The following is a 24,920-nucleotide window of genomic DNA, read 5'->3' on the forward strand; positions in this document are numbered from 1 at the left end:
GATTGTAAGCTTACTGTGAAGTACAGCAACAGCACTCAAATGTCTAAGATGTTGACCACGCTGTACATCAATCATTGTGTCATACACTGAAGAAATAAATGAGACTACAAATATCCCGAAAATCAACATTTCCTTCACATCCTTATTGCATAGCAACCTGGGCATGTTCTTAGAAACTAGAGATAATAAATAGCCCACTATTGTTAAAGCTATTAAGCATTGCGCTGCTTCTTGCAAAGAGAAGCTTGGGCTTGGACGAAGTTTCGGGCAAAACCTCGGGCGTCACTGTGGTATAGTACCATTCAGAATTCTCCAAATACAGCCAAAATCCTATTCAACAAAAAAAGGATGAGTGCAGAGTCAAAAATCTTAAACTCATAAAGACCCCAGCGACAGCTATTTCTGCGTCACAGCCTAAAAAACTATATATTCAAGCTCAAGCTCATGATCTCCACTGATCCTAATCTCCAGGCGGCCGATTAAAATAGTTTTATTTTCAACAGAAATTGTCGCTATTGTTTATTTATGCACAGGTTTCCCAAAGGGTTTTTCATCACAACTGTGTGTGGCTTTGAAATCAGAATATTTTCTCATTTACTCTTTCCACTTTTTCAACTCAAATTTATTTATTTTTGTTTTAATTTTCACTCGCCTAAATTTTTTACACTAAATTAAATCGAAAAAACACAACCTTCACTTTGAAAGCCTATCGTCTATCGCGTCTTATATTTATTGGCTTGCCCATTTATTCGCCTTCTATTTGTGACACACAGAGCCGATAAACACGCACACACCTTCAGCCCGCACATTTAAATCTCAACCGGACAATTTCCGGCTCTTTATATTTGTTTATTTTTCATTCAGCCATTACTATTATCATGTCAGAGTCTGTGCCAAATACAAATGAGAATTGCCAAAATGCGCATTATCTCTCCAAGAAACCCACCGGAAACCCTGAAGTTGACATGTACAGGCAGCACTTGGCGCGCTCCCCCTATGATGGCGAGGCATGGTTTGGCCTGATTCGTGCTGCTAGATATGCAAATGATGCCGAGCTGCTCTATGACACTTATGAGGATGCACTGAGACAGTACCCGAGCTCTGGAAATCTGCTCGCAGCCTTTGCCGAGTTTGAGCTCAGCCGTGGAAATAAGGAGAGTGCAGAGGCCGTGTTTAACGGCAATCTGTTTAATGTGCCATCAATTGAACTATGGAAGTGCTACCTCAACTATGTCTTGCTATCGAATGTGGATGAGCAAGGGATGGTGACCCAGCCAGAGCGTAGAGCGACTGTAATGGAGTGCTACAAGCTGGTGATGGAAAACATTGGATGCGATCGCGAGGCCGGGCAAATATGGACAGATTATATTGCCTTTCTGAATTCTGTGCAGGTAAGAAGTGCAACTGTGATGGCCCCTGAAAGACGGCTGTCCATTCTGCCTATACGTAATCAAAGATATAAAAGATCCTGCAGAGGCGCACGATACAGACTAAATAAACTATACGCATTTGAAATACAAATATCAAAACCGCAAACTGCACACTTTTGAAATACTCATAGCCTTATGCACAGTACGAGGAGCAACAGAAAAACGATCTGCTGCGTGATGCCTACCGGTCGGCGGTGGCCACTCCTGTGATGAATGTCGAGGAGATCTGGAAGAGCTACGACGCATTCGAAAACAAGCTTGACCGCGCGGCTGCCAAGCAGCTGCTGTCGAGGGTTTCACCCTCCTATATGACGGCCCGCACGGCGCTGCGCGAAATGAACAAGCTGTGGGACGCGATCAACCGATTCCAGTCGCCGCACGCCCTCCCGGCGCCCCCAGGATGGAGCAGCCGCGAGGTCGACTACCTGGAGGCCTGGAAGAAATATCTCAAGTGGGAGATGTCCAACCCACTGCGGCTGGACAGTGCTCTTATGCTGCGCCGGCGAATTACTTATGCGTATAACCAGGCGTGCATGGCACTCAGGTTTTACCCTGAGGTGTGGATCGAGTTTGCCGACTACCTGCAAACATGCGATCTACCCACCGAAGCCCTGGCAAAGCTGCAGGCCGCGAGCGAGGTACTCCCGTCCAGCATGGCGGTGCAGCTTGCATATGCAGAGATGGCTGAGAAGCAGAAACAGCCGACCATTTGCAAGCATGTCTACGAGCAGATCGTAAGTTCGAAGCGCTCGGAGATTGACTCGATCTCCCAGAAATACTCGCGCAAGATAAATAAGCTTGACAAGCAGCTCCAGCTTCTGGTTGCAAGCAAGGACACTGAAGATGATCAGGAGGCCATGCAGGGCGTTGTGGAGGCTTCGGACGATATAAGCGAGATTTCCTCCGACTCGGACAGTGATGATGACGGACAGGAGGGCGGCGATAAGTTTTTAGACAATGCGAGCGAGATGTCGGGCCCCGATCTAGGGCGTCCCTCGTCGTCCTTTGGAATCTCCATGGATCACGAGGCACTTTCACCCACCGAGAAGGCACGCAAGGCGATTGAGGGGCGCATTGCCAAGATCAAGGCCCGCATGGAGAATGGGCTCGACGAGAAGCGCGAGCTGTACACGCTGTCCTGGATCATGTACCTCCGATACATGCAGAGATCTGAGGGCATAGATGCGGCGCGACAGCTGCTGCGCCGCCCTCGTAAGGACCCGGTGAGATATGTGACGCACCACCTCTACGTGGCCGCGGCGCTGATGGAGTATCATGTTGCCAAGCGGCCTGGCGTTGCTGGCAAGCTGTTCGAGGTATACTCCAAGGTATATCCGGACTCTCTCGAGTACATCATCGAGTACATGAACTATCTAATCAACTCGGGTGACGACAACAATGCGCGGGCGCTGTTCGAGCGGTTCCAGGGTACTAGCATTGGTGAGTCAGGTCACCTGTGGTCGATGGTATCGGACTATGAGTACAACTACGGTGATATGGGCGCGATCGCCAAGCTCGACAAGCGGATGATCGACAAGTTTGAGCACGAGTCCGTGTTGACCAGGATGGCATCTCGCTACAGCTACCTGGATGTCCGCAGCGTGGCTGATAACGAGTTTGGCTTCCCGTACCGCAAGGACATTCAGGGCGACGTGGCTGCCGAGAGCATTGGCGCCCGGCGCTTTGCTGCGCCAAACGAGGATTCTGGGTCGACGATGGGATCTGGCGCCGACTATGGCAGAGGAGGTGCCAACGCTAACAACAAGCAGCTTGGCGAACGCGAGTCCGTCGGCGAGCAGCTGGGCGTGTCGGTCGGCACTGTCACCGGTCGCCACCTCAACAAGAACCAACTCCTGGCGCCGTGAACTCCAGCCGCTTCGTGAAACCTATAGCTTCAGCACTCGAGGAGTATGACCCGGTCATCGAGCCGTATGTTGCCTCCGAGGCGCAGCCGTACGTCGCGACGCCGACATCGGCAGTCTCTGCGCGATCTGATGCCCAGGCAGCGTACGCCAAGCCTGGCCAAAAGTCCTACACACACCTGCTTGAGCAGGGCGATGTGCTCAACTACGTGGCGGGCTGCGTAGCAGCAATCGACACAGACTCGTTCGACACCCATCCGCTCAATATCGAGGCGCTGATGTACTCAGTCATGAAGAACACGAACTTGGCTCCTCGCATGCACTCTGTATATAGGCCGCTGGCCTTCATGCCGTGGCTCAAGCAGATGAACCCTTACCAGAAGCAGCAGCCGCCGCACCGCCAGCACTCGTCGTACAGCGGCAGCTCATACAACAGGAATGAGCGGGCATCTGGTAATTCGTACGCGGCACGCAGTAGGAGCCGGGGATATGCAAGCAGAGATGATGGTGATAGCTACCGCAGCGGCGAATCGTCCTCCTCCAAGAGCTACTCGCGTGGGGGCGGGCATTCAAGCCGCCATGCGCCGTATTCGCGGAGTGACAACCGGCCCCCTTACAGAGGCGGCAGTGGGCAGCATCAGGGTTCGAGAAACAACGACCGGGGCGGTAACAATGGCAGGGATAATCGCAACTATTACTAGATATTTTTTTGGGGAATGTAATTAAGATTGTGCGATTTGTAGATGGTCATTGACACAGTAAAAAGTAAACAAAAGAACAAACTGCGTGTGATCTGAAATTAATGCGCCTTTGTTTATTTTATTTTGTTGGACTGGGACCACAGATTAGCAGTGAGAAAAAGAGGAATGGAGAGATGTGCGGCTTTTTATTCGCCCAAACGTTGGGCATCGCAGGAATCAGGTTGGGAAGTTTTTCGTGTGGCAATGAAAATCACCGTTTCTTTCTCGCGTCGCGTTTTAATATCACTTTTTCCCTTTCCTTCCTCTCCTCTTTCCTTTTCGCTGTACAGAATTTACGCCTTGTGTAATAAAAATATTTTTTCCTTTTCAATTTCGACCTCCCTATTTTTTCCTCTTCCTCCTATCTTTCACATTCACCCCTATTTTTTGCAACACCGACTGCTATTCTTGTCATAATCCATTTACAACGCTGTGCACTCTCACCTCACAACAGGCACTTTTGTCTGGCCAATAAAACACACCAAAAAAATCTCACAGGGCGACTGTTTCTACACGTGAAGGCGCACCTAAAACATTTACACTCATTCATTTGCATTGCCAGCCAAACCATACAAAAATAGCATGCCAATGGCCATGACCGCACCACCCTTGCAAGAGCCGTGGCCGACTAGCAGCGATCTGTTTATCTGCCCGGACGGAATTCCAGTGCCATCAGTTTTCAAGTACAAGAATAGGAATAAGGAGGAGCGCGAGTACCAGATAGTTTCGTGGCTAGGAAAAGTGAGTATCACACACGCACTGCGCAGTCAATCATTGTACACGCGCATATATACATTGCTTGCTAATTTGGGCTGGGTCATATGTTTTTTTAGCTAATACTGTCGCACTGGGCATTCTTGTTCGTTTTGTCCGTCTGTTTTTGTTGGATGCACAAGTAGGGCGCATTCGGCCGCTGTTTCGAGGTGAAGAACCTGAGGGAGCCGGGCATGCGGAACCGGGCGTGCAAAACATTGGACAAAATCACGTTTACCGCTCCCAAGGTGGTCGACCGCGTCAAATCGGAGATGCGGGTTATGCGCAAACTGCCGATGCACGAAAACGTTGTTGCATTATATGATGTGTTTGAGGACCCCGAACGACTGTGCTTTTTGATGGAGATGTGCACGAGTCTAACGCTGCACGACCTGTTACAGCAGCGCAAGCGGCTGACGGAGTTTGAGGCGCGGTACTTCATGTACCAGTTGAGCTGCGGGATGGCGGTGTTGCACGATGCCAATATTATCCACCGGGACATCAAGCACAGCAACCTGCTGCTGGACAGCATGAACCGCATCAAGATCTGTGACTTTGGCATGTCAGTGATTATAGACGCAAAGTCCGACCGCAAGACGTCGTTTCTGGGTACACCCAACTTTCTTGCGCCTGAATGGTCACTCGAGAAGGGAGAGGGCACAGCTTTGGGGTCGATGTGTGGGCGGCCGGCATCATGCTGTATGTAATGCTGTACGGGCGGGCGCCGTTCAACGCCCCGCGCACTAATGTTCCGACCAACGACATAAAGGCGCTCTATAGGAAAATCGTCAGCGATGGTATTGTTTTCCCGCCGGATCCCCAGACATCAGACTTGGTGTGCAATCTAATCAACAAACTGTGCTGCAAAGACGAGGAGCGGCGGATCAGCGCAAGGGATATTCCCTTGGATGCCTGGTATTCCATGCAGACGAATGAGCAGACTCCCGGATACATGCCGCATGCCATATTCCACCGGCCCATCAATAATATGGACGAGTACAATGCAATGGTGTTTGCAGACCTGAGGGCTGGCACCCAGACTGTTGAGAACGTGTCTGCTAGTGCGCGCGCTCTGGCAGGTGCCTCCGAAAAGATATTTGCTAGCGATAAGCGGCCCATGCGCCGGCAGCCGTTGGAGTCGATACCTGAGAATGACAACCGGCGTTGCCATCAGCGATATCTACTGGTGGGTCCCGAGTTTACAAAGGCGCTGCGTCGGCGGCTGGGGCGGGGGCGCGTGTGCTTCGACACCAGCCGGCTGTTTCTTCAGTGGGAAATAAAGAGAACCAGAACGTGGGGAGCCCGTTCAATAGAGTGCGGCTGGACACAAGGTATCTTGCCGAGGCGCAGACATCGCATGGGTACTCGCTGCGTGCACGCAATGGCAGACGGACAGCACTGGCAGCGGCGTCAGCAGCGGCAGTGCAGCTAGGCTACCGGCCAGAGATTACGTGCCTTCACCACTTGCTAACAGATCGCATGTGCGCTTCCAGTTGCATGCGCCGAGCAGCACGCCGTCGAACTTGAGCTGTCAGGTAAATGCCGAGTTTGGGCGGGTCGCGAAGCTCTCCGAGGAGTACATTCCATCGATCCTCGAGTGGAAAACCCGGCTGCAAAAGTTTTGCCAACAGACAGAGCTGTACCTGAGGCAACCGTCAAAGAAGCTGGAGTACGAGCTGTCGCGTATTCCCGAGCACAAGGAAAAGTATCCGCGGGTTGGCATATACGTGGTCAACTGGATGGTGATGGCCAGGTACGGGCTGGGATTCCGGCTGAGCGACAAGTCCATGGGCACGCTGTTCAATGACAACACGTCTCTGCTTAATGACTGCGCATCCAACAGCTATGTGTACGTGCGGCCGTTCGAGAACCGGTCGAGCATTGGCTACTATTCGAATGATAATTTCCCAATGCAACTAGACAAGAAGCGGCGGCTGCTTGGTTCATTTGCGCAAAAGATCACCAAGAGCTTTTCAGCACGTGTCGACCGAGACATTTGCCCGCATACGGCGCCGTCAAGGAACATCAATTGCTTGCTTCAGGCTGTGTCGACGAATATTGGCATGGTGTTTATGCTGACCGGGAACGTTCTGCAGTTTAATATGCGCAATCATTCAAAGCTATTCTTGTACAGAGATGCACACATTTTCTATAAGGACGCGGATGGACACAAGTGGCATTTCGATATCGAGAAAGGCCCGGCCATGCTGATTCGCGACACAAATATTGACATTGAGCAATTTTTGCTGTGCCTCGGGTATGCGCAAAAGGTTGTGGCAACTTGGAATCTGCCATCGCAAAAGGAATAGCAGCAGCAGTGAAGGGAAAATGGTATCCTTGCTTGCTTGCCACTTTTTACCGTAATCTTTTCCATCCCCTTTAGTGTATGAATATTAAAAAGCGTCATCGTCATTAATTTGTAAATTTTGCAAACTTTTTTGCAGCCAAGCCAAGCCAAGCCAAGCCAAGCCAAGCCAAGCCAAGCTGAATCGTAATCAAAAGATCACATAAAGAGTGGCGGCAGCATAAGCAAACAAACAAACAAACAATAGAAGAAAAAATAAAGCTGTGCACAAAGCACAATCATTGCGATTCCCTCGACTTTTGAAGATTACGCCCTGCGTTTTGATTATGATATTTCGCCTCTTCATTTAGCTTATACCCACGTAAAATCAAATAAACCTTTTTTGACGCGCATTCTATTATTCTATTTTTCTCTATTTATTTTATCCTTCTTTCTGTCAATTTATTTACTGGTTTGTTTTGTTTTGTTCTCAGCTGAAGCTAATAGCATAGATACTACCACCGAAACGCAGTCATGGACAAGCTTATTCCGACCGTCAACAAGCTGCAAGATGTTTTCAACACTGTTGGCCAGAACGAAATCGACTTGCCGCAAATTGTCGTAGTCGGGTAAGTATCAATTTACTTTACACACTTTTATTAACATTACTGGACTTGCATACAGCAGACACGGCAGGACAGGACTATGGGCGTTTAATTGATAGTATGTCGGTGTGGGGAGTCGGTGCTAAGCAGTACAGTTTGCTTTAAGAGAAACCGTTTTGTTTTGGAATTGGTCCTCTTCCCTTTTTTCACTCTGCCTTTTGTTTTCTGGGCATACTGCTGGCCCAAGAACCCGGAGCCCACGCTTGTGTGCGTGTGCGAATGACTTTGAATCTGGGCTGTGCCATGGGTGGGGGGTTGCTTGTGATAAGGGAATGCACACCCCTATATTTTTTATTGTGTGATTGTTACTAATTCAACAAAAAATATTCGCTTGAATTTCTATAGATCTCAGTCAAGTGGCAAATCGTCGGTTTTGGAAAACCTGGTCGGTCGCGACTTTCTTCCGCGCGGTAGTGGCATAGTCACGCGTCGGCCCCTCGTCCTGCAGCTTGTGAACGTACCCCGGGCCGAGGACGGCAGCGCCAAGGACAACGACCTGGTGCGCGCACAGTTCCTGCATCTTCCGAACAAGGTGTTCACGGACATGAACGAGGTGCGGCGCGAAATCGAGCGCGAAACCGAGAGACTCGCCGGTAGCAACAAGGGCATTGTAAAGACCCCGATTCACCTTCGGATTTCATCGCCGGATGTCCTGAGTCTTACTTTGGTCGATTTGCCAGGAATCACAAAGATCCCCGTGGGCGACCAACCGTCGGACATTGAAACGCAGACGCGCAGTTTGGTTTTCGAGTATATTTCCAAGCCCAACAGTATTATTGTGGCTATCAGCCCGGCGAACGTCGATATTGTCAACTCGGAGAGCCTCAAGTTTGCGCGCGAGGTTGATCCCAAGGGCAGTCGGACAATCGGAGTCATTACCAAGATTGATCTGATGGATCGCGGCACGAACTCTTTGGATATCCTGACCGGGCGCGTGTACCCGCTGCGCCTGGGCTTTGTCGGCGTCGTCAACCGCAGCCAGGAAGACACCCAGTCGAACAAGCCGATTTCCGACTCACTCAAGTTCGAATCCGAGTTTTTCGTGACCACCAGGTGTACCGCACTATCCAGCAGCACTGCGGCACGGCCAACCTGGCCAAGGTGCTGAACCAACTGCTGATGCAGCATATCCGCGATCACCTGCCAAGCATCAAGACAAAGATCAATGCGCTTATCAGCCAGACCGAGCAGGAGCTGTCGTCGTACGGGCGCATGTCCGCTGAGAACGACAAGGTGTCGAACGCTGGCCGCCTGCTCAAGCTCATCACGCTGTTTGCCACCGAGTTCAGCAACTCCATAGAGGGACGGCGTCCGAAATGTCAACGGTCGAGCTCTGCGGCGGTGCGCGACTGTATTACATATTTAACGACATATTTGCCTCCGGCCTGGACAGCGTCAACCCGGCGAACAACCTGACCAACCATGATATCCGCACGGCCATCCGCAACTCAACCGGGCCGCGCGCCTCGCTCTTTGTGCCCGAGATTGCCTTCCAGCTGCTCGTCAAGCCCCAGATTAAGAGCCTTGAGCCGCCGGCGCAGCGCTGCGTGCAGCTGGCCTACGAGGAGCTCATGAAGATTGGCCTGTCCTGCGGTAACAACGAGATGCGCCGCTACCCGCGCCTGCATGCCAAGGTCATGGAGGTTGTCAGCGACCTGCTGCGCGAGCGCGTTGGCCCGACTGCCGACTACATCGAGAGCCTGATTGCCATTGAGCGCGCATACATCAACACCAACCACCCGGATTTTATTGGCGGCCCTGGCGCCATCGACGATCTGCAGCGTAAGCTGGAACGCAAGCGCAAGGATAACGCGCGCGCACGCGTCCGTGACGTCGGCAAGAACGCAAAGTCGGCGCACCAGCGCTCGATTGACGTTGACACTGTTATTGTTAGCTCGAATGGAGCGACCGACGAGTATGTCGACTCGACCATCGTTGACACCGCCGAAATCGATGACCGCGTCGACAGCCATCGGCGCAAGAGCTCGATCTCTGCGAATATCCATGCGCTCCGCGGGCCCGGATCCGGGTCCCCCATTGGGTCTGTGGCGTCCGCAGGAGGACCGACCAACGGGAAATTTTTCAACTCATTCTTTGGTGCTGGCGGCCGGCGCGACGGGCTGCATGTGTCGGCCGACGAGCCTCGCGCCGGACACGCATCTGTGATCCCGTGCCCAACCGCCTGAGCAACCTGGCTGGCGAAGGCACGTCCTTCGATGACGAGGTCGCTGCGCTGTCTGCCCAGATGTCCACGGATCTGAATACCGCCGATCAGCGCGACGAGATGGAGACGACGCTTATTCGCTCCTTGATTGCCTCATACTTTAGCATTGTGCGCAAGTCTATTCAGGACTTGGTGCCCAAGGCGATTATGCATTTACTGGTCAATGAGGTGTGTCAGAATATGCAGAATAGGTTGGTTGAGGAGCTGTATATGGAGCCACTGACTACTGAGCTTTTGCAGGAGGATCCAGCTTTGGTCGCGGAGCGGGACCAGTGCGCTGCTATGCTGGGCGTGTACAAAAAGGCATTTGCTATTATCAACGAATCAATGTAGAAAACTTTTGCAAGACAATTTTTATCTGGGTTTTTTTTGCTTTCAATCCAATTCATTTTCTTTCTCACAAATGATTAAAAACATTTCATGTTATCTTTATCTGGCTCTATTATAAAATCCGACATGGTGTGTGTGCGCAAAAAAAACAATTGGTATTAAGAATAGTGTGGAAAGAAAACATGTGGTGAGTTTGGTTTGTGTGTGTATTTTGTTTTAATCTTGCAATTAAATGGCAAGATCCTTCTTCATCTGGGAAACCAGATCAGCCAGATCGTCGCCCAGAACATCGGAGGCTGTCTTTGGTCTGGTGGCATCCACCTTGAACTTGACCTCCTCCTCCTCCTCCTTGTCGTTGTCCTCCTCATCCTCATCCTCATCCTCTTCGTCCTCTCCTCGTCCTCGTCCTCGTCATCCGTGATCTCTTCCATATCAGAAAGTGACCCGAGGATATCGTCGTCAAGATCGTTCTCAGACAGCGCGGCCTTGATGAGTTCGACAGCATTGCTCTCGGCGTCAAAGCGGTTTCCATTAATCTCGATGCTCTCAAGATTCTTCAGATCGCGCAGGGACTCAGCCAGTGCAATAGCGCCATCCATCTCGATCTCGTTGTACTGCAAATTAAGAGTCTTCAAGGTCGTGCAAATCTTGAGGGCCTCAATGACCAGACGGCCGCCGGCAGCTCCAAGCAGGCAGTCGCCGATGTTGAGTGTCTCCAAGGTGGACCAGCCAGGCAGAGCATTGGCTAGAGCGGCCGAGCCAGACTCCGTGAAGGTGTTATCCTGGAGATCCAGAACAGTCAAATTAGGGTTGCTGGCAAGGCCAGTTACCAGCTCAGTGATGCCCTCAGGGCGAATACCGTTCTGGGGCATCCGCACCTCCCGCAGCGACTTGAGTGCAGCATAAGCCTTGGCAAAGATAGGCGCAGACCCGTTCTCCAATCTGTTACGCCCACATACAATCGTGTGCAGGGCAGGTGCCTTTCCCTGACTCTCGCACTCTGCCTGGCACTCGATCAGCGCCTTGCAATAGTGGTTCCACCCTGAATGCCGAGCCCGTTGTTGTTCAGCTTGAGAACCTCCAGAATCGTGTGCTTCTTCAAAAAGTCTGACATGGCAGACGCTCCCAAGGTCCAAAGGCGTTGTCGGAAAGGTTAAGCTCGATCAGGCTGGGCAGGTGGGAAAGCGCGCCGCAAATGGCAATGACGCTCTCCTTGACCTCGTCCTTCAGACGCGAAGTGAAAATATCATGGAACGTGGCAACCTATTGTAAAAAAAAAAACAAAATATTAATGGAACACTTTGTCTTAAAGCTCAAGGAGTTGCATTATGCATTCCATGCGCGTTTTTTTTAAAAGCCAGACAAGATGCAAGCAAATAGCGCGTCAAACCCCAAAGGCTCGAGGAATGTTCATGTTGGTATACCTTGAGAGTTGGCTTGGTGCGCAGAACCTCGGCCAGTGCCTTGGCGGCCTCGGCGCCAATAGTGTTTCCGTTGAGTCTGAGCTCCTCAAGGTTCTCAAAGCTGCGGAGTTCCTCGAGATACGGCTCAAATTCCTCGGCGGTTGTGAGCTTGAGACCCTTTCCCTCGAGAGAGTAAATGCGGTCGGCGGGGATGGTGGTCATTTCAGATGTCTGTAGTAAATGTTAAAAAGAAAAAGTCGTTTGAGTTTGCAATTACAGAGAGCAAATGTAAAGAAAAATAAAAATGCCAAAGTCAGCTATGCAAAATTCGGAAAAACAAAACAAAAAACCAATTGATGTTTGTTTGTTGTCACTGGTGTCCACATCAGCTGATCTTGGTTTTGGCTATGACTCGGCTAGCCAATCCAAGATCCAGTGATTCGGTGATTCAATAGTGTTTTTAAATCAGCGAGCCGTGACTCATTTGCTCGATTTGGCAATGCTAGATAATGAAAATTTTTCACTTGATAACACCGCTCATTGTTTGGGGATAGGGGTGTGTGCAACTTTGGCAGGGATACAAAGAAAAATGCTGCAGTGAAAATTTTTTGTCATCAATTGATGGATGGAAAACAAAAGAGAAAATAGTTTGCTCCGGTGGGATATAAAAGAGTCATTCGGTGCAGCAACCTGGACCTGCTCTGTTCATCTCCTCTCTCCAACACTGGATCATTAATTTCTTTATTATTTTAAAGGTACAGCTCTAATTTATAATTTTGCTTTTGTAAATGCCTTGCTTTTTTCGGTGTGCTAGTCGGCAGTGTGGAAGTGATGTTTTCCAATAACTAACTAGAGTATCTGAAAGCTTAAAAACTTTATGGTTATAACATACCTTTGGCTGATTCTTACACTGCTGCAATAAAGATGTCTTTAAGAGCCTAGTCTTGATCGTTTTGAACACTAGCAACTAATTTATTTATTTGTTTATTTGTTTTGACTAGATCTTTTGAAAGCGTTGGTTGCACGAGCGTGGGATTGTGCTTGCGTGATGACACTTTGATTAGTGCCTCCGCATTCACTTTGACGTGTTATTCTATTCTATTCATCTACAAAGGTACGCAATCATGTTTGACTTTTTGTTGAGCGGGTAAAATATGTTTCCGAATGATGATACAAAAGAAGAACAAAGCTGGAATTACCGTCCGATAATACATGAGGACAATTCTCGCTAATAAACTGACACCACTATTTTCCCCGCGCTATTGCTTGCAATGCCAACTGGTGACACTTGTTTAAACGAAGTTTTTGCTAATTTGCACCATTTTTATTTTTTGTTGATTTGATAGATGCTTTTGATATGGAGGCTCTACTGACAGGATTCGGTCTTTATTATCCTAAAGACAGGATGCTCTGCATGATAAATGGTAAGCATACGCTATTTTTATTGTTTTGATTATGCTGCTCTCAGATTAAAAGGATGACACGCACTGGGCACTGAATGGGTACACAAAGATGTACGCATTTGTTGATACGCACTCTGTTCGGCCTAGAAAACCGACGACTGATTATATTGATTGAGCTTTATCGCATGACTGGATAGTGCCACAGCATTTTTCTATTAGGATTGTACTTTGACACTAAACACCAGCATCCGTACTGCGTCTTTTGTCTATAGTTTTTAGTATGTGCCATTCAGCTGCTGTCTGACGCGTTTGTTACTCTAGCGCAAGGTATGTTTTCTGTTTTGCGTTTATCCTTTTTTCTGTATTGGCCTTCTTTTCCACGCTGGTTTTGGTAGTGATGATTTACTTAGATGACGAGTCCGAAGAGTTATTCAATGTAGACAACCTTTTATATATACCATTCATGCAATACCTGAACCAAACCAAACCGCCTTTATTTTTGAATTTCATTGTGCGCGTACCTTGAGCAAGTTGTGCTAACAATCACCAGTGTTTGCCGCTGCATTTTTTGTATTATAGTGTGTTTGGCTGCACTTTGCGCGCATTAACACCTGGCGGATCTCTGCACTCTGAAGAGGTATGTTGCTTTTTTACTTGTCTATTTGCAAAGCTTTTTGTGCTTTTCATTTAGTGTAGATATGATGATTTAAATTCAAAACACAAGCATATGTCCGAAACCCGTATGTGGACAGCATCTTTGCGACTGATCTTCCCAACCTTGTACTTTATTATTTGGCGTTTTGACGATTCAGCTTGCTAATTATATTATATTTTGCTTGCTAATTTTGTTAAATTTAGGATTTCAATGTTGATTTGCGGCTTCTTTGGCCCTTGTGCCGCTTGCAGTGGGAAACTGAATAAAGGCAAGTATTTTGTATTTATTTTGTTTGAACCTTGGTTTCCTGGCTTATTTTCGGTGACTAGCTTTTTGAAATGATGACACAATCACGACGGTCGACTTAGCGTGTTTGATAGGAAGAACGCGTATTGATGAAACCGCCTGAATTGGGCAACCCCGCTGACCCAAAAAGCTACCACCTAGAATTTGCCATTGCTTGTGCGCGCTGCTTTTTACTTGTCATGAAAATCATTTTTTACTAATCCATTGAGATTTTTTCTTTGACGCTTTTGAAAAATTAGGTAGGACATGAAACTAGTACGAGCATTATTGTGCGCAAGATGCCACTCTGGCTTTGGCTTGCATTGTATATATCTTTTATTTCTGTAAATAATATAAAATTTGAATTTATTATTGCCTGTGAGATATGTGCGTATTATTTTATTTAAATGTATGTCCACTAAAAGCGAATAGGCTAGTTCAGTTTGTGTTTTTCTTAAGCTGACTGTTGGCGGGATTATATCCGTCAGAAAATCATATTGCTCAATGCTCTGGACGGCCTTGGCCATGTCCTTGTATTGCACAGTCTTGCGCTTGTCGAGGCGGGAGAACTCGTAGCTTTCGCGTACCAAACTATCGATGAAATACTCAGTGGCACGCGATATGAGGAACAGGCTGTCTGATCCGCAGGCAAAAATATCCTTGTCCTCTTTGATGATCCGCCTGACGCGCGCGGCTGGCAGACTCGATGTGCCCGGGGTGGCTGTTGATTCGATGCTGACCATTTTCTTTCAAAGAGCTTTTGGATTGTTGCAGAAGATGAAGGGGGTGGATGCGACTTGAAATAAAACAAAAAACGTAAAACAGTTTGTGTTTTAGGCTTCAAAAAATGTGCCTACTTGCATCTTGCGACAATCACTTTATATGATGGCAGCAGAGTATGGGGAATGGGCAGCAGCAATCCGGCGGATTGAGTATTTATTTATAACAAAAATAGAAGCGATTACTGTTAAAATTTGACTGCAAATTGTTCATCATTTGTAGTAAATATTAATGATTGTGTTCCTCGTAAATGTTCAAAGAATATGTCTATCATCTAATATTTTTTTAGAAAATCTTATATTGTAATTTCGTGGATCACATTTTCTCATTATTTTTTCTCTGAATTTTTTTATCTACACCATAGGATCATATAATTTGACTAATCTAATTCTCTCTTGTTTATTAGATAAATTATTTCTTGGATATGACTGGATTTAATGTTTATCTTTATTTATAAAGCTTAACTTTACATATGTACAATAGTTAGAAGTCGACTTGTCACAGTATATTTGATTACAATTTTGACTTTTAATTACATCGCAGTCATGTGCGATATAATAACGAATGATTTTATTTCATTAAGTTATCATATTTAGCATAATTCATATTCCTGCATGACATCGTGCTCATATTTACTGGATTTTTTTTTTTTTTTATTATCATCCATAGTTTTTATTTTTTATATGTTATATAAGAGGGGTGTGTGAGGAGCACTAGTTATCTAGTGTTAGAAATGTAGGTGTGATTTTATAAAAGGTTTTATTACTGATGTTTCTAAAATGCTACTAGGGCCGGCCTCGTCTTATATATATGCCTTGTCGCCTTTGTTGTGCACATTGTCAATTGTGCGCTCTGTTGGTGAGAACTGGATCTTCTGCGAGCAGACCGGTATCTTGGCAAGTCAATGTTGTGGTTTTGTGCGTGTACGCTCATGCGTGTGCATTGCAGAATGGGGAGCATGTTGGGCATCAATGTAATGCCTCCCTAATTTACGCCTGCATAATCCAATTAGTGCCCTATCAATCGGCACGCAGGTGGAAACCTGTTTTGCAATTCACCTCAACATCCACTTCCATATCTTCAGTCTGTGCAACAATAGGAAAATAATTATACTTTTGAATACTTTGTTCTGTTCTTCACTACTGTTTGGATTTATCCCCACCATATTGTTTTATGAGCAGCGTTGTAGCCAGTACCTTATTTGAAACGAGAAAGTGTGCGAGTGTGCGTGTGAAGTGTGTATATAAAATATAATTGTAAATAGATATTATGTAGAGAATGTGCGAGCAGCTATACTTATACCAATTCCAAACAAGAAAAATACAAGGTGAAATGAAAAGCAAAGAGTACAATATTTAATTGTAAATCATGGAAAGTTGCCTACTTGTTTATTTCACTACACTTTTTTCTTTACCCGCTTTTATTATAATATGCACTATAAGTCATGTTGGAAAATAATAATTTAATAAGCATGAAGCCATGCCCATTGGCCTTTATGCTGATAGCGCTTTTAAATGTTGCTGTAATACTTTATAGGACAAAGATAAGACTTGGTACACTCTGCCGCTTTGTCTCTACTTTTTGTCTTTGCTCAATAAGCTATACTTATAAGGGCAAAGAAAATCTGCAAACATGTCTAGCCAAGATTTTACACGCTGGTTGTTCTATGGAATGAATTGCGCTTCGACAATTGTAAATTTGAAAAATATTGGGTGTTTGCGAATTTAATTAAATATGCCCACGTTTCATTGTTTATTCGCTTATTTTATTCTAATTTGTTTTCTATTCTAATTTGTGAACGCTTAAAAGACATGTTTAAAATTTTTAAAAATGCGAATGGAAAGTTGAAACGAACGGGTGCGAGCAAAGTCTTCAAAACTTTGGTTGACCACCCACCTGTTTACTTCCCCCCTCCATTCATTTATTCTCATTTTTTTTAAAAAAAATAGCTTTAATTTTTTGCCCCTCCCCCTTTCCCCCTCATAATCAATTCCTTTTTATTATTTTCTTTAAAAAATTATCCAAATACACTTCATTACCCACGTAAATATTCTTAGATAAAGTATCAACTAAACTTGCTTGCAATTTTCACTTTGTGTTGTTTTGGCCAGACTTTGACGTGTAAAAAATGACAATCAATTTAAAATATTCACCCGACAACCTTTGATTTGACCATTGAGTGCCAACAAGATACTAAACCATTTTGCTGGAAAACGGGTTGAAATTGAACATTAAAAATATTCACAGCATTTATTCTACAACTATACATAGAAATAACTAGTCCGAATCGTATTTTTTCTTGTAAATCCACGACGTGCCAAACAACTCCATACCCTGCTTATTGGCCAAGCGGTAATAATGAGCGGCTCTTTTCATATCCCGTTTCACGCCATCGCCCTTCTCATAGCAGGCAGCCAGGTCGCCCTGTGCGTCTGCATCGCCCAGCTCCGCAGCAACTTCAAAGTAATACGCGGCTGTCTTTTTGTTCTGCGAGACACCCCATCCATGGCGATAGCTCTGACCCAGCTCGTATATAGCCATAGCCAACTCATCTTTGGCCATCCCCGCAACTGCCGGATCCATGTCCTTGACGTGCGGTACCACCTGCTCGCCGGCCTTTTGCAAAAACACAAATGCCAGGTTTTCGTTCGGCTGGCAGCCCCAGCCGTGGCGGAGCGACAGGCCGTAGAACAGCATGCCCAGCGGACTGTGTTTGTCGGCTGCCCGCTTAAAGTATGCCGTGGCACTTACTAGATCACCTAGCTCGTGGAAGTTGACGGCCTTTTGAAAGTAATCTTCGCCCAGCTCCTGCTCTGACTTTTGTCTTGGCTCTGTCTGCATGACTGGCAAGCGAATGGCACCTCCATTGGCAGTAGCCGAGGATACCATGCCGCCGCTGGGAAGAGAAGGCTGTATGTGGGATGCAGGTTGATGCTGCTGCTGTGGCTGCTGTTGTTGCTGCTGCATCTGACGGGCATTCGCAGAAAGTGACATTTGACCCATGGTCCGTGCCACGTTGTCGTCGTCGCCAAACGTGCTGTAGTAACTGTCAATAATTGGATTGTTGCCCCTGGCGCCCCCGCGGCCCTGCGTAGCCATCTGTAGATACCGCGAGGGTAATGTCTGAGTATAGCCCGTGTCCCCTGAATACGCGGTTGTGGGCGCTGATGCCGATGCCCCGGCTGTCGTCGGCCGCGCCATTCCGGGATTGGACGACGTAGAGTGGTAGCTAGCGGCATCGTCGAAATCGCCCTCCTCGTCGCGATTGAATGAATCTTTTGTACGCATTGCGGATATGCCAACGCTGTGTGGCTCTTGATAATAGTGCTCATGCTTCTGGTATGGACGGCCCTGCTCGTAGGTGGCACCATCGCCATCGACATTAACGTAGCTTCTGGCATCATCCCGATCGTACATGTCGAACCGTGGCTCTGCTGCTTGTTGGAATTAGGCGCGGTTGTTGCTGCTGCTGCCACTTGGAGTCCAGCATCAAGGTAGCGTTGCGTTGTCGGTGCGCCCTGACTGCCGTCCTTCGACTTTGATGTAGTTCTCCGGAAAAACCCCATTTTTATTCTGTACAAAAGAAAAACTATTTCGTTAAACGGTGTAAAAGGTGGGATAAACAATAAAAGGGAAATTGTGTTAAGGAAAGGAAGGGAAGGGTGAATGCGAGTGAAGGGTAGAAAAAAAGAGCTGTGCACACAAGGAAAAGTAGAAAAATAATCGAATAATAGACAAACAAGTGCAAAGAGAAATAAAAAGAGTAAAAGGCGATGAAATAAACACATGCCTCCCAGAAAGCCCTAGACTCCAAATAGCAAGAAGGCTGCAACCTTGCCATCAATCGATTTTCATTTTTCCACGCACGCATGCATACAAAACATGCATGTTTACGTTGAAGCATGAGGTTCCAAATAAATTAGCTCGCGGATCCCTCTTCGCCCAAAAAAGGAACAACCGCCATGTGCAACTCGAACCGGCGAACCGCACAATCAGCGAGCCAGTCAAGGCTGTATGAGTATTCAAAAAGAAATCACTTTTTTATTTCGAAATTTGGCCGTAATGCTGTTGTTTACTTTAATGTTCACTGTTTCTTTCATTTCTAATTTTTATTTTTATTTTATTTTTTATCTCCCCCGCATTTTCGGCCACCAAATTAAAAAGCATCACACTCTAGAATGCCTTCCAAAAGCAAGGGCGGGCCAGACACAATATCTTCGCTGCGCTCGGCGATCCCAAGCATTTTTGACGCGGCGCAGCGCAGCGCCACAGGGCACCGCAAGCACGCAGTAGCTCTGCACAAGCTGCAGACACAGTGTCACGACGTGGACACCGAGAATATGACAGGCGAGGCTGCATTTAACAACGAGTTTATCCGCAACCTAAACAAGATACTGATCATAAAGAAGCGCGAGCCCAGCACCGACAAAGTGGTCAAACTGGTAGCCATATTTGTTCAGGTGAGCCAGGAGATGGACACGCAAGCGCTAGCCAAAGCAAAGGCAAACTCAGCAGACGCAGACGATGTGTTTACGGCAGACACTGGGGAGGAGGAGGAGGAGGCTGACACCGTGTCATCGCGATTCGTCGAGTTCCTGATCAAGTATCTGCTGCAGGGGTTCCAGGCCAAAGAGAAGATGACACGCATGCGCTGCTGCCAGATAGTCGCCATGTCGGTGACAAACCTGGGCGCGATCGATGAGGTTCTGTACTTTGATCTTATCAAGCAGCTGACGGAGCGGATTCGCGACAAGGAGGCACCAATCAGAGTGAACGCGGCCATTGCACTGACCAAGCTGCAGTCTACGGACAGCGGCGAAGCCGACAACGAGGATGGATCGGACAGTGTGACGGATACGCTAATCACCCTGATGCACAGCGATCCGAGCGCAGAGGTGCGCCGCGCGGTCTTGCTAAACATCGAAAAGAACCCGGCCACGCTGCCGTTTGTGCTCGAGCGCGCGCGCGATGTGGACCCGACAAACCGCAAGTGTCTGTTTCTCAAGGTGATGCCGCCGATCGATACCATCTTTTGAGCATTGAAGACCGGGAGCGGCTGCTGGTGGCCGGTATTAATGACCGCGATCAGGGCGTCAAGCGTGCGTGCGTGCGGATGATTGGCGAGAGCTGGCTAACATTTTCCGGGCAGAACCTGCTGGAACTCACCTCGGCGCTCGACGTGGTCGACAGCCCGGCGGCCAACAAGGTCATGCAGGCCATGTTTTCGGCATACACTGAGATTCCTGAGAACCTGGCATTCGACGATGAGCTGTGGGGAAACCTGACACCCGAGGTTGCATTCGTTATCCGCTCGACGCTCGAGTTCTTCTTTGAGCGCAAGGACGTTGACCAGATTGACAAGCACCTGCCCGAGGTCATGAAGTTGGCCCAGCTGCTCGAGAGCTTCAGCGCCAAACTTGAGTCTGAGGACGATGAGGAGATGCGGCCGGACTATGAGTTTGTCATCCATCAGCTACTTCTTGTCGCCAAGATGTCTGACTTCCCGGACGAACTCGGCCGCCGCGAGATGCTGACGCTGATGCGCAAGATGATCATGGTGCCGGAGATCCCCGAGAACAACATCGAGGCTATCGCTGACATTATCCGCAAGCTATCCATCAACGAGCAAGACTTTATCCGGATCATGGTTGAAGTCGTGTCGGACGTCCGCGAGCTCGCGCCGGTTATTTGCAGTAGCAGCGCCGAGAGGGAACAGATGGAGGCCCTTCTGGTTAACATCAAGAGCCTGATCATCATCAAGTACATCCTGCAGCGCTGCTTTGACGCGCTCAGTGAGGGATCGTCCATGTATGGACTCCTCACTGAGTGCGTGGTGCCCGCCGTGCAAAGCACGGATACGGTATTGCAAGAGTACGGCATCGAGTGTCTGGCGCTTTGCTGTCTGCTGGACAAAAACCTGGCTGTCGGCAACGTTATGCTGTTTGTGCAGGCTGTCAAGTACACAAAGGGCGACCTGCACACAAAGGGCCTGTCGGCGCTGCTTGATCTGGCCTTTATGTACGGTATCAGCGACTTGTCGGTCACGCTGGGCTCGCCAAAGGACTTTGTCGATCTCTTGTACGCTGAGCTTGAGAGTGACGATGAGAAGACGCAGGCGACAGCCGGTGAGGGAATAGCGCGCCTTCTGTATGCGCACCGCATCCCAGAGCCGGCCAGTGTGCTGGAGGAGCTCCTGGTGTTGTACTACGATCCGTCGACCAGTGGGAACGACGCGCTGCGCCAGTGTCTGACGTACTTTTTCCCGGCATTCAGCTACATGTCGCACGAGAACCAAGCGTTACTTCAGCAGGTCGCCATTAGTACGATCTGCCGCCTGGACAACATGCTCAAGCAGCACGGCGGCAGTGGCGACGCACAGGCTGGGGCCACCACGCAAGGTCAGATGGTTCAGCAGATTATCTCCTGGTGCGACCCGCGCATCCTCGACGCCATCAGCGCGATGAACGGCAGCAGCAGCAGCATGCGGACAACCACCCGCCTAGGCACCTACGCGAACCTAGCCGTGGACGCGCTCAAAAAAACATTTGTCGAGGCCCCAGCTACCCGCAAGGTGCTCGTACAGGCGCTCAACAAGCTGGGCCTCGATGACACAACGCCGCACACCCAGCTGCAGCAGATGTTTGTGCTTGTGCGCACACTGGCGCAGCACGAGCTTGTCACCGATATGATTACGCGTAATGCCCTGACTCGGTTCGAAGCCTCGCTGCTGAGGCTTTTGGAGGTCGAGAACGCGGATGAGATCAAGCTGGATTTGTGGCTGGAGGAGCCCGAAATGGCATCGGTGTTTGAGTTTGTGTCGTCGCTGGGTGAAAACGACAACGATTTTTCCGACGATGATGAAGAGGGTGAAGAAGAGGAAGAGGATGGTAGGGATGAGGACGAGCGCGGTGTGACACCTGGTTCAGAATCTGAGGCGTCCGAGCGCCATGTCAGTGAAGAACAGAGCCTGCCTGGCTTGAGATTGGGATTGTCGTCGATACCTATCCCTGCCAATTTTGTGATACAGAGCCCGATGAAGCGGGCCAAAGAGGTGAGACTCGAGGAGCTGACGCGCGAGATCGATGAGCTACTCGAGTCCGACGACGAGGACGAGGACGAGGACGAGGACGATGAGGGCTTTTCCGGATATTAAATACACCACAAGAGGACTTTGTATTTTACCAATGCTTTATTACATTTTCTTTATTCTCAACCTTGCAAGTGCAGCTTTCGTAGCAAGATTAAATATTCATTTTATCATTTGCCGCGCTACACGGCATACAGCGCGTCGATAAACCCGGCGGCCACTTCGTCGACGATGGTCGTGTCAGGGACGGTTGAAGCAAAGCCATAGACGGCCTTCGACCCCTTGCTGTAGTTATTCGGGTTGGCCTTGACCTTGCCGACCGAGTCGCGCAGATCGCGCAAAAATTCTTCCACAACCGGCACCGTCAGCCGCGTGCACGCAATATGCAGCGCCGCGGGGTACTGCAGCGGGCTCAGGTCCCACCCGCGCGCCTTCATCTCATCCATAACCCCGTAAATGCCCACGGGCTCGACTGAGCCAAATGCCACCACCGTAGACACTGGTTTGCCGACAACAAAAAGCTCGGGAATCTGCTCGATGCCGCGCTGTATCGCAATCCGACATTCGACGATATCCTTGCACTGCTGCAAGTACCCGTCGCGGCCCATCTTTGTCATCGCTGCCCAGCAGCCAGCAATGACCGCGCCACTGCGAGAGCCAGCGATGGTCGGCGAGGCGTAGATGCCGCCAGGCCAGGTCGATATAGTGAAGTACTGGTAGCGGCGCATCTGCTTTCTGTTGTACATGACCACCGATGTGCCCTTGGGCGCAAACCCGTACTTGTGCGTGTCGCACGAAATGGATGTGACGCCCGGCAGACGGAAGTCGCAAATGACTTCGGGGAAGCCAGCCTCCTTGAGGAAAGGTATGACAAAGCTGCCCAGACAGCTGTCGACGTGCAGACCGACCTTGTACTTGATCGCCATGGCGCTCAATGCAGCCAAGTCATCAGCAGCGCCATGGGGGAACGTGGTTGACGAGCCAACGATCAGAACGGTGTCGGAGTCAATGGCCCGCCGCATCGCCACCAAATCCACGCTCTGCGTCTCAGGATCGACCGGCGCATGGGTGATGCCAATGCCAAAGTACTCCGCAGCCTTGTCGAACGCTGCATGCGCTGTAATCGGCACAACAATGTTCGGGTTGTTAATGCCGCGCACTTCGCGGCCCCACACAACATGGGCGCGCACGGCCATGATGATGCTCTCTGTGCCACCCGATGTTGTCGTCCCGCAGCACTCGTCCGTGGCATTGTATAGGTCCAGCACCATGCGCACGACCTCAGCCTCAATGCGACGCAGGCCGGGAAAAACACCTGGATGCAGCGGATTGCTTAGGTTGAACAGCGAGTATGCCTCGTTGGTCAGCCGCGTAAGCTCCTCGCCGCCATGGTAGACGGCACCCGACACGCGGCCGTTCCTCCAGTCCACGCCACGCTCGTTCTGTCGCCGGCGCAGTACTGCCATTATCTCGTCATCGCCCATTCCACTGCTGGGGATTTCCAAGTACTTGGCCTCGCCGGGCACGTCGCCAGTCATGCTGTCCTCGATCTCTTTGACAATCTTGTCAATGTTTCGCTGCACGACAATGCCGGTGCCAGGCGCCCTGCGCACATGCCGCACGATGCCGCCGGATATCTGCTTCCATAGAAGCATGAATGCGCTGCGCAGTCCGTAGATTGATATTTTCTTAATTGTCTTTAGTGACTGTCGGAAGACAAAGTACGCGATGGCGATATTGATAAGCGCTTGCTTGGGATTCCTGACTGTGTAAGAGGCCATTCTTTGCCAGTCGAACCTGGCCAGCGTGCTTAAAACTTGAGGCATTTTTCAGAGTAATAAGTGTAGAAAGTAAATTATATATGAGCTAAAGTGTGGAAAATATATAAAATGGAAAAATGGAAAAATGGAAAAATGGAGAATTTTCTGACCAGTGCCAACCGTGCACAATTCTTTTAAAAGTTCAATCACGTTGCCCCGTGTGAGTAAAGACCATATGGCGATGATGCAAACTCCACACGGCGGAAAACGCGCGCATACAGTCGCAGTTGTTGAGATATGCGGGGAGTGCGCGGGCTGGCAAGGTTGTATCCGCTGCACACCCGCCGATCCAAAATAACCCCCAAAATATAACTGTCATCTCTGGCGGCAAAAGAAAGGAGAGAGGGGTGAGATTAACAACACCGCCGCCAGCAGCAAAAACAATAATAATAATAAACGAACTTTTCTGCATTTTTCTGGACCGACCAGTTCGAACCGCCACAAGTTCAATTAAATTAGGGCGCACTTCAAAATATAAAAAACAGTGTGCACGCCAAATAAAAAGCCTCTAATTACTCCTCAGCAGTTCCGTCGCGCGGATGGTACGTAAATCCCCTCTGCGCCAGCGTGTCCTCAATGTCCTCAGGAATCCGCCCAGTGATGCTTGCCGCATACATGCCAGGCTTGGACATGTTGACATGCGTGTACTTGGCCACCCAGCTTTTTGTCGGGTGGAACACTGCCATCAATCCATCGAATGTGCCGCTGGTACAGTCCGTGACAACGTCATTCTGTCCACGCATTTTGATGAGCGACTCGCAGTTGGGGCAGCCAATATCGCGGAACGTGTGGTGGTTGAGAACAATGCCGCATATCAGGCACGCCCGCAACTGCCTCTTATCCTTGGGAACGAGTGCTGCCATGTTGAGAGATAATTTAAATGTGTGCTTTGGGAAAAGTAGGTTTTGGAATTGAACAGCTGAGGAAAATAATACAAAAAGATAAACAAGTGATGGTAAACAAGCAATAGTAAAAAATAAAAAAAATAAAAACTTATAAATCAACTTTTTAGACTATATTGACACGAATGCAATCATTAGTATTGTGGGAAGGCAGCTGCAAGTTTTGGTTTGTATATTTTGTCAAATAGGAGCCCATGACGGGTAAAGTGGCGCGGTAGACAATTAGTCTTATTCGTCTTTTTTTTGCTTTATATCTCGCTCAATAGATCTATTTTATCTCACTTTCTCTATTTTCCT

General features: G+C 48.7%; 8 protein-coding genes across 8 annotated transcripts; 3 read left to right on the forward strand and 5 right to left on the reverse strand.

Annotated features, from left to right (window-relative positions):
* Nucleotides 1–777: 777 nt before the first annotated feature.
* Nucleotides 778–3,433, forward strand: BX661DRAFT_33948 (uncharacterized protein). Its single transcript, XM_051539092.1, has 2 exons — nt 778–1,391; nt 1,562–3,433. The coding sequence occupies exons 1-2, from the start codon at nt 879–881 to the stop codon at nt 3,293–3,295; spliced, it is 2,247 nt and encodes a 748-aa protein (XP_051391118.1). The 5' UTR covers nt 778–878; the 3' UTR covers nt 3,296–3,433.
* Nucleotides 3,434–4,259: 826 nt separating this feature from the next.
* BX661DRAFT_184074 (kinase-like domain-containing protein) lies at nt 4,260–7,270 on the forward strand. Its single transcript, XM_051536391.1, is given in 5 exon segments — nt 4,260–4,773; nt 4,932–5,394; nt 5,436–5,948; nt 5,960–6,146; nt 6,182–7,270. The coding sequence occupies 5 exon segments, from the start codon at nt 4,615–4,617 to the stop codon at nt 7,092–7,094; spliced, it is 2,235 nt and encodes a 744-aa protein (XP_051391119.1). The 5' UTR covers nt 4,260–4,614; the 3' UTR covers nt 7,095–7,270.
* A 166-nt stretch (nt 7,271–7,436) lies between these two features.
* Nucleotides 7,437–10,384, forward strand: BX661DRAFT_184077 (Dynamin central region-domain-containing protein). The gene is given in 5 exon segments (XM_051536392.1): nt 7,437–7,698; nt 8,080–8,776; nt 8,788–9,017; nt 9,035–9,904; nt 9,922–10,384. 5 exon segments carry the CDS (start codon nt 7,604–7,606, stop codon nt 10,289–10,291), a joined length of 2,262 nt encoding a protein of 753 aa, XP_051391120.1. The 5' UTR covers nt 7,437–7,603; the 3' UTR covers nt 10,292–10,384.
* BX661DRAFT_184079 (uncharacterized protein) lies at nt 10,382–12,030 on the reverse strand. The gene is given in 5 exon segments (XM_051536393.1): nt 10,382–10,595; nt 10,733–11,288; nt 11,330–11,395; nt 11,410–11,551; nt 11,713–12,030. 5 exon segments carry the CDS (start codon nt 11,911–11,913, stop codon nt 10,517–10,519), a joined length of 1,044 nt encoding a protein of 347 aa, XP_051391121.1. The 5' UTR covers nt 11,914–12,030; the 3' UTR covers nt 10,382–10,516.
* Nucleotides 12,031–14,486: 2,456 nt separating this feature from the next.
* On the reverse strand, nt 14,487–14,747 carry BX661DRAFT_133050 (histone-fold-containing protein; the record flags this gene model as incomplete). The annotated part of the gene is made up of 1 exon (XM_051532611.1): nt 14,487–14,747. A coding segment is annotated over one exon (261 nt), but the record flags the coding sequence as incomplete, so codon positions are not given.
* Nucleotides 14,748–16,852: 2,105 nt separating this feature from the next.
* BX661DRAFT_184092 (uncharacterized protein) lies at nt 16,853–18,571 on the reverse strand. The gene is made up of 2 exons (XM_051536394.1): nt 18,291–18,571; nt 16,853–18,243 (listed from the first exon to the last, which is right to left on the reverse strand). Exons 1-2 carry the CDS (start codon nt 18,378–18,380, stop codon nt 17,092–17,094), a joined length of 1,242 nt encoding a protein of 413 aa, XP_051391123.1. The 5' UTR covers nt 18,381–18,571; the 3' UTR covers nt 16,853–17,091.
* A 3,426-nt stretch (nt 18,572–21,997) lies between these two features.
* On the reverse strand, nt 21,998–23,809 carry BX661DRAFT_184095 (PLP-dependent transferase). Its single transcript, XM_051536395.1, has one exon. The coding sequence runs from the start codon at nt 23,725–23,727 to the stop codon at nt 22,084–22,086; it is 1,644 nt and encodes a 547-aa protein (XP_051391124.1). The 5' UTR covers nt 23,728–23,809; the 3' UTR covers nt 21,998–22,083.
* Nucleotides 23,810–24,682, reverse strand: BX661DRAFT_184096 (transcription initiation protein spt4). The gene has a single exon (XM_051536396.1). It carries the CDS (start codon nt 24,582–24,584, stop codon nt 24,234–24,236), a length of 351 nt encoding a protein of 116 aa, XP_051391125.1. The 5' UTR covers nt 24,585–24,682; the 3' UTR covers nt 23,810–24,233.
* Nucleotides 24,683–24,920: the final 238 nt, after the last annotated feature.

The sequence above is a fragment of the Kickxella alabastrina genome (assembly GCF_025024165.1).
Source record: "Kickxella alabastrina strain RSA 675 chromosome Unknown BX661scaffold_14, whole genome shotgun sequence".
NCBI classification, from domain to species: Eukaryota; Fungi; Kickxellomycota; class Kickxellomycetes; order Kickxellales; family Kickxellaceae; genus Kickxella; species Kickxella alabastrina.

Coding starts and splice junctions, on each gene's coding strand:
- BX661DRAFT_184077 (XM_051536392.1), top strand. CDS start 7,604: ATGGACAAGCTTATTCCGACCGTCAACAAGCTGCAAGATGTTTTCAAC. Junction 7,699..8,079: donor CCGCAAATTGTCGTAGTCGG/GTAAGTATCAAT, acceptor GAATTTCTATAG/ATCTCAGTCAAGTGGCAAAT.
- BX661DRAFT_184096 (XM_051536396.1), bottom strand. CDS start 24,584: ATGGCAGCACTCGTTCCCAAGGATAAGAGGCAGTTGCGGGCGTGCCTG.
- BX661DRAFT_184079 (XM_051536393.1), bottom strand. CDS start 11,913: ATGACCACCATCCCCGCCGACCGCATTTACTCTCTCGAGGGAAAGGGT. Junction 11,552..11,712: donor GCACCAAGCCAACTCTCAAG/GTATACCAACAT, acceptor TTTTTACAATAG/GTTGCCACGTTCCATGATAT. Junction 11,289..11,329: donor CAACGGGCTCGGCATTCAGG/GTGGAACCACTA, acceptor AGTGCCAGGCAG/AGTGCGAGAGTCAGGGAAAG.
- BX661DRAFT_184095 (XM_051536395.1), bottom strand. CDS start 23,727: ATGCCTCAAGTTTTAAGCACGCTGGCCAGGTTCGACTGGCAAAGAATG.
- BX661DRAFT_33948 (XM_051539092.1), top strand. CDS start 879: ATGTCAGAGTCTGTGCCAAATACAAATGAGAATTGCCAAAATGCGCAT. Junction 1,392..1,561: donor CCTTTCTGAATTCTGTGCAG/GTAAGAAGTGCA, acceptor AAATACTCATAG/CCTTATGCACAGTACGAGGA.
- BX661DRAFT_184092 (XM_051536394.1), bottom strand. CDS start 18,380: ATGGGGTTTTTCCGGAGAACTACATCAAAGTCGAAGGACGGCAGTCAG. Junction 18,244..18,290: donor ACCTTGATGCTGGACTCCAA/GTGGCAGCAGCA, acceptor CAAGCAGCAGAG/CCACGGTTCGACATGTACGA.
- BX661DRAFT_184074 (XM_051536391.1), top strand. CDS start 4,615: ATGCCAATGGCCATGACCGCACCACCCTTGCAAGAGCCGTGGCCGACT. Junction 4,774..4,931: donor TAGTTTCGTGGCTAGGAAAA/GTGAGTATCACA, acceptor ATGCACAAGTAG/GGCGCATTCGGCCGCTGTTT. Junction 5,395..5,435: donor CCGCAAGACGTCGTTTCTGG/GTACACCCAACT, acceptor TCACTCGAGAAG/GGAGAGGGCACAGCTTTGGG.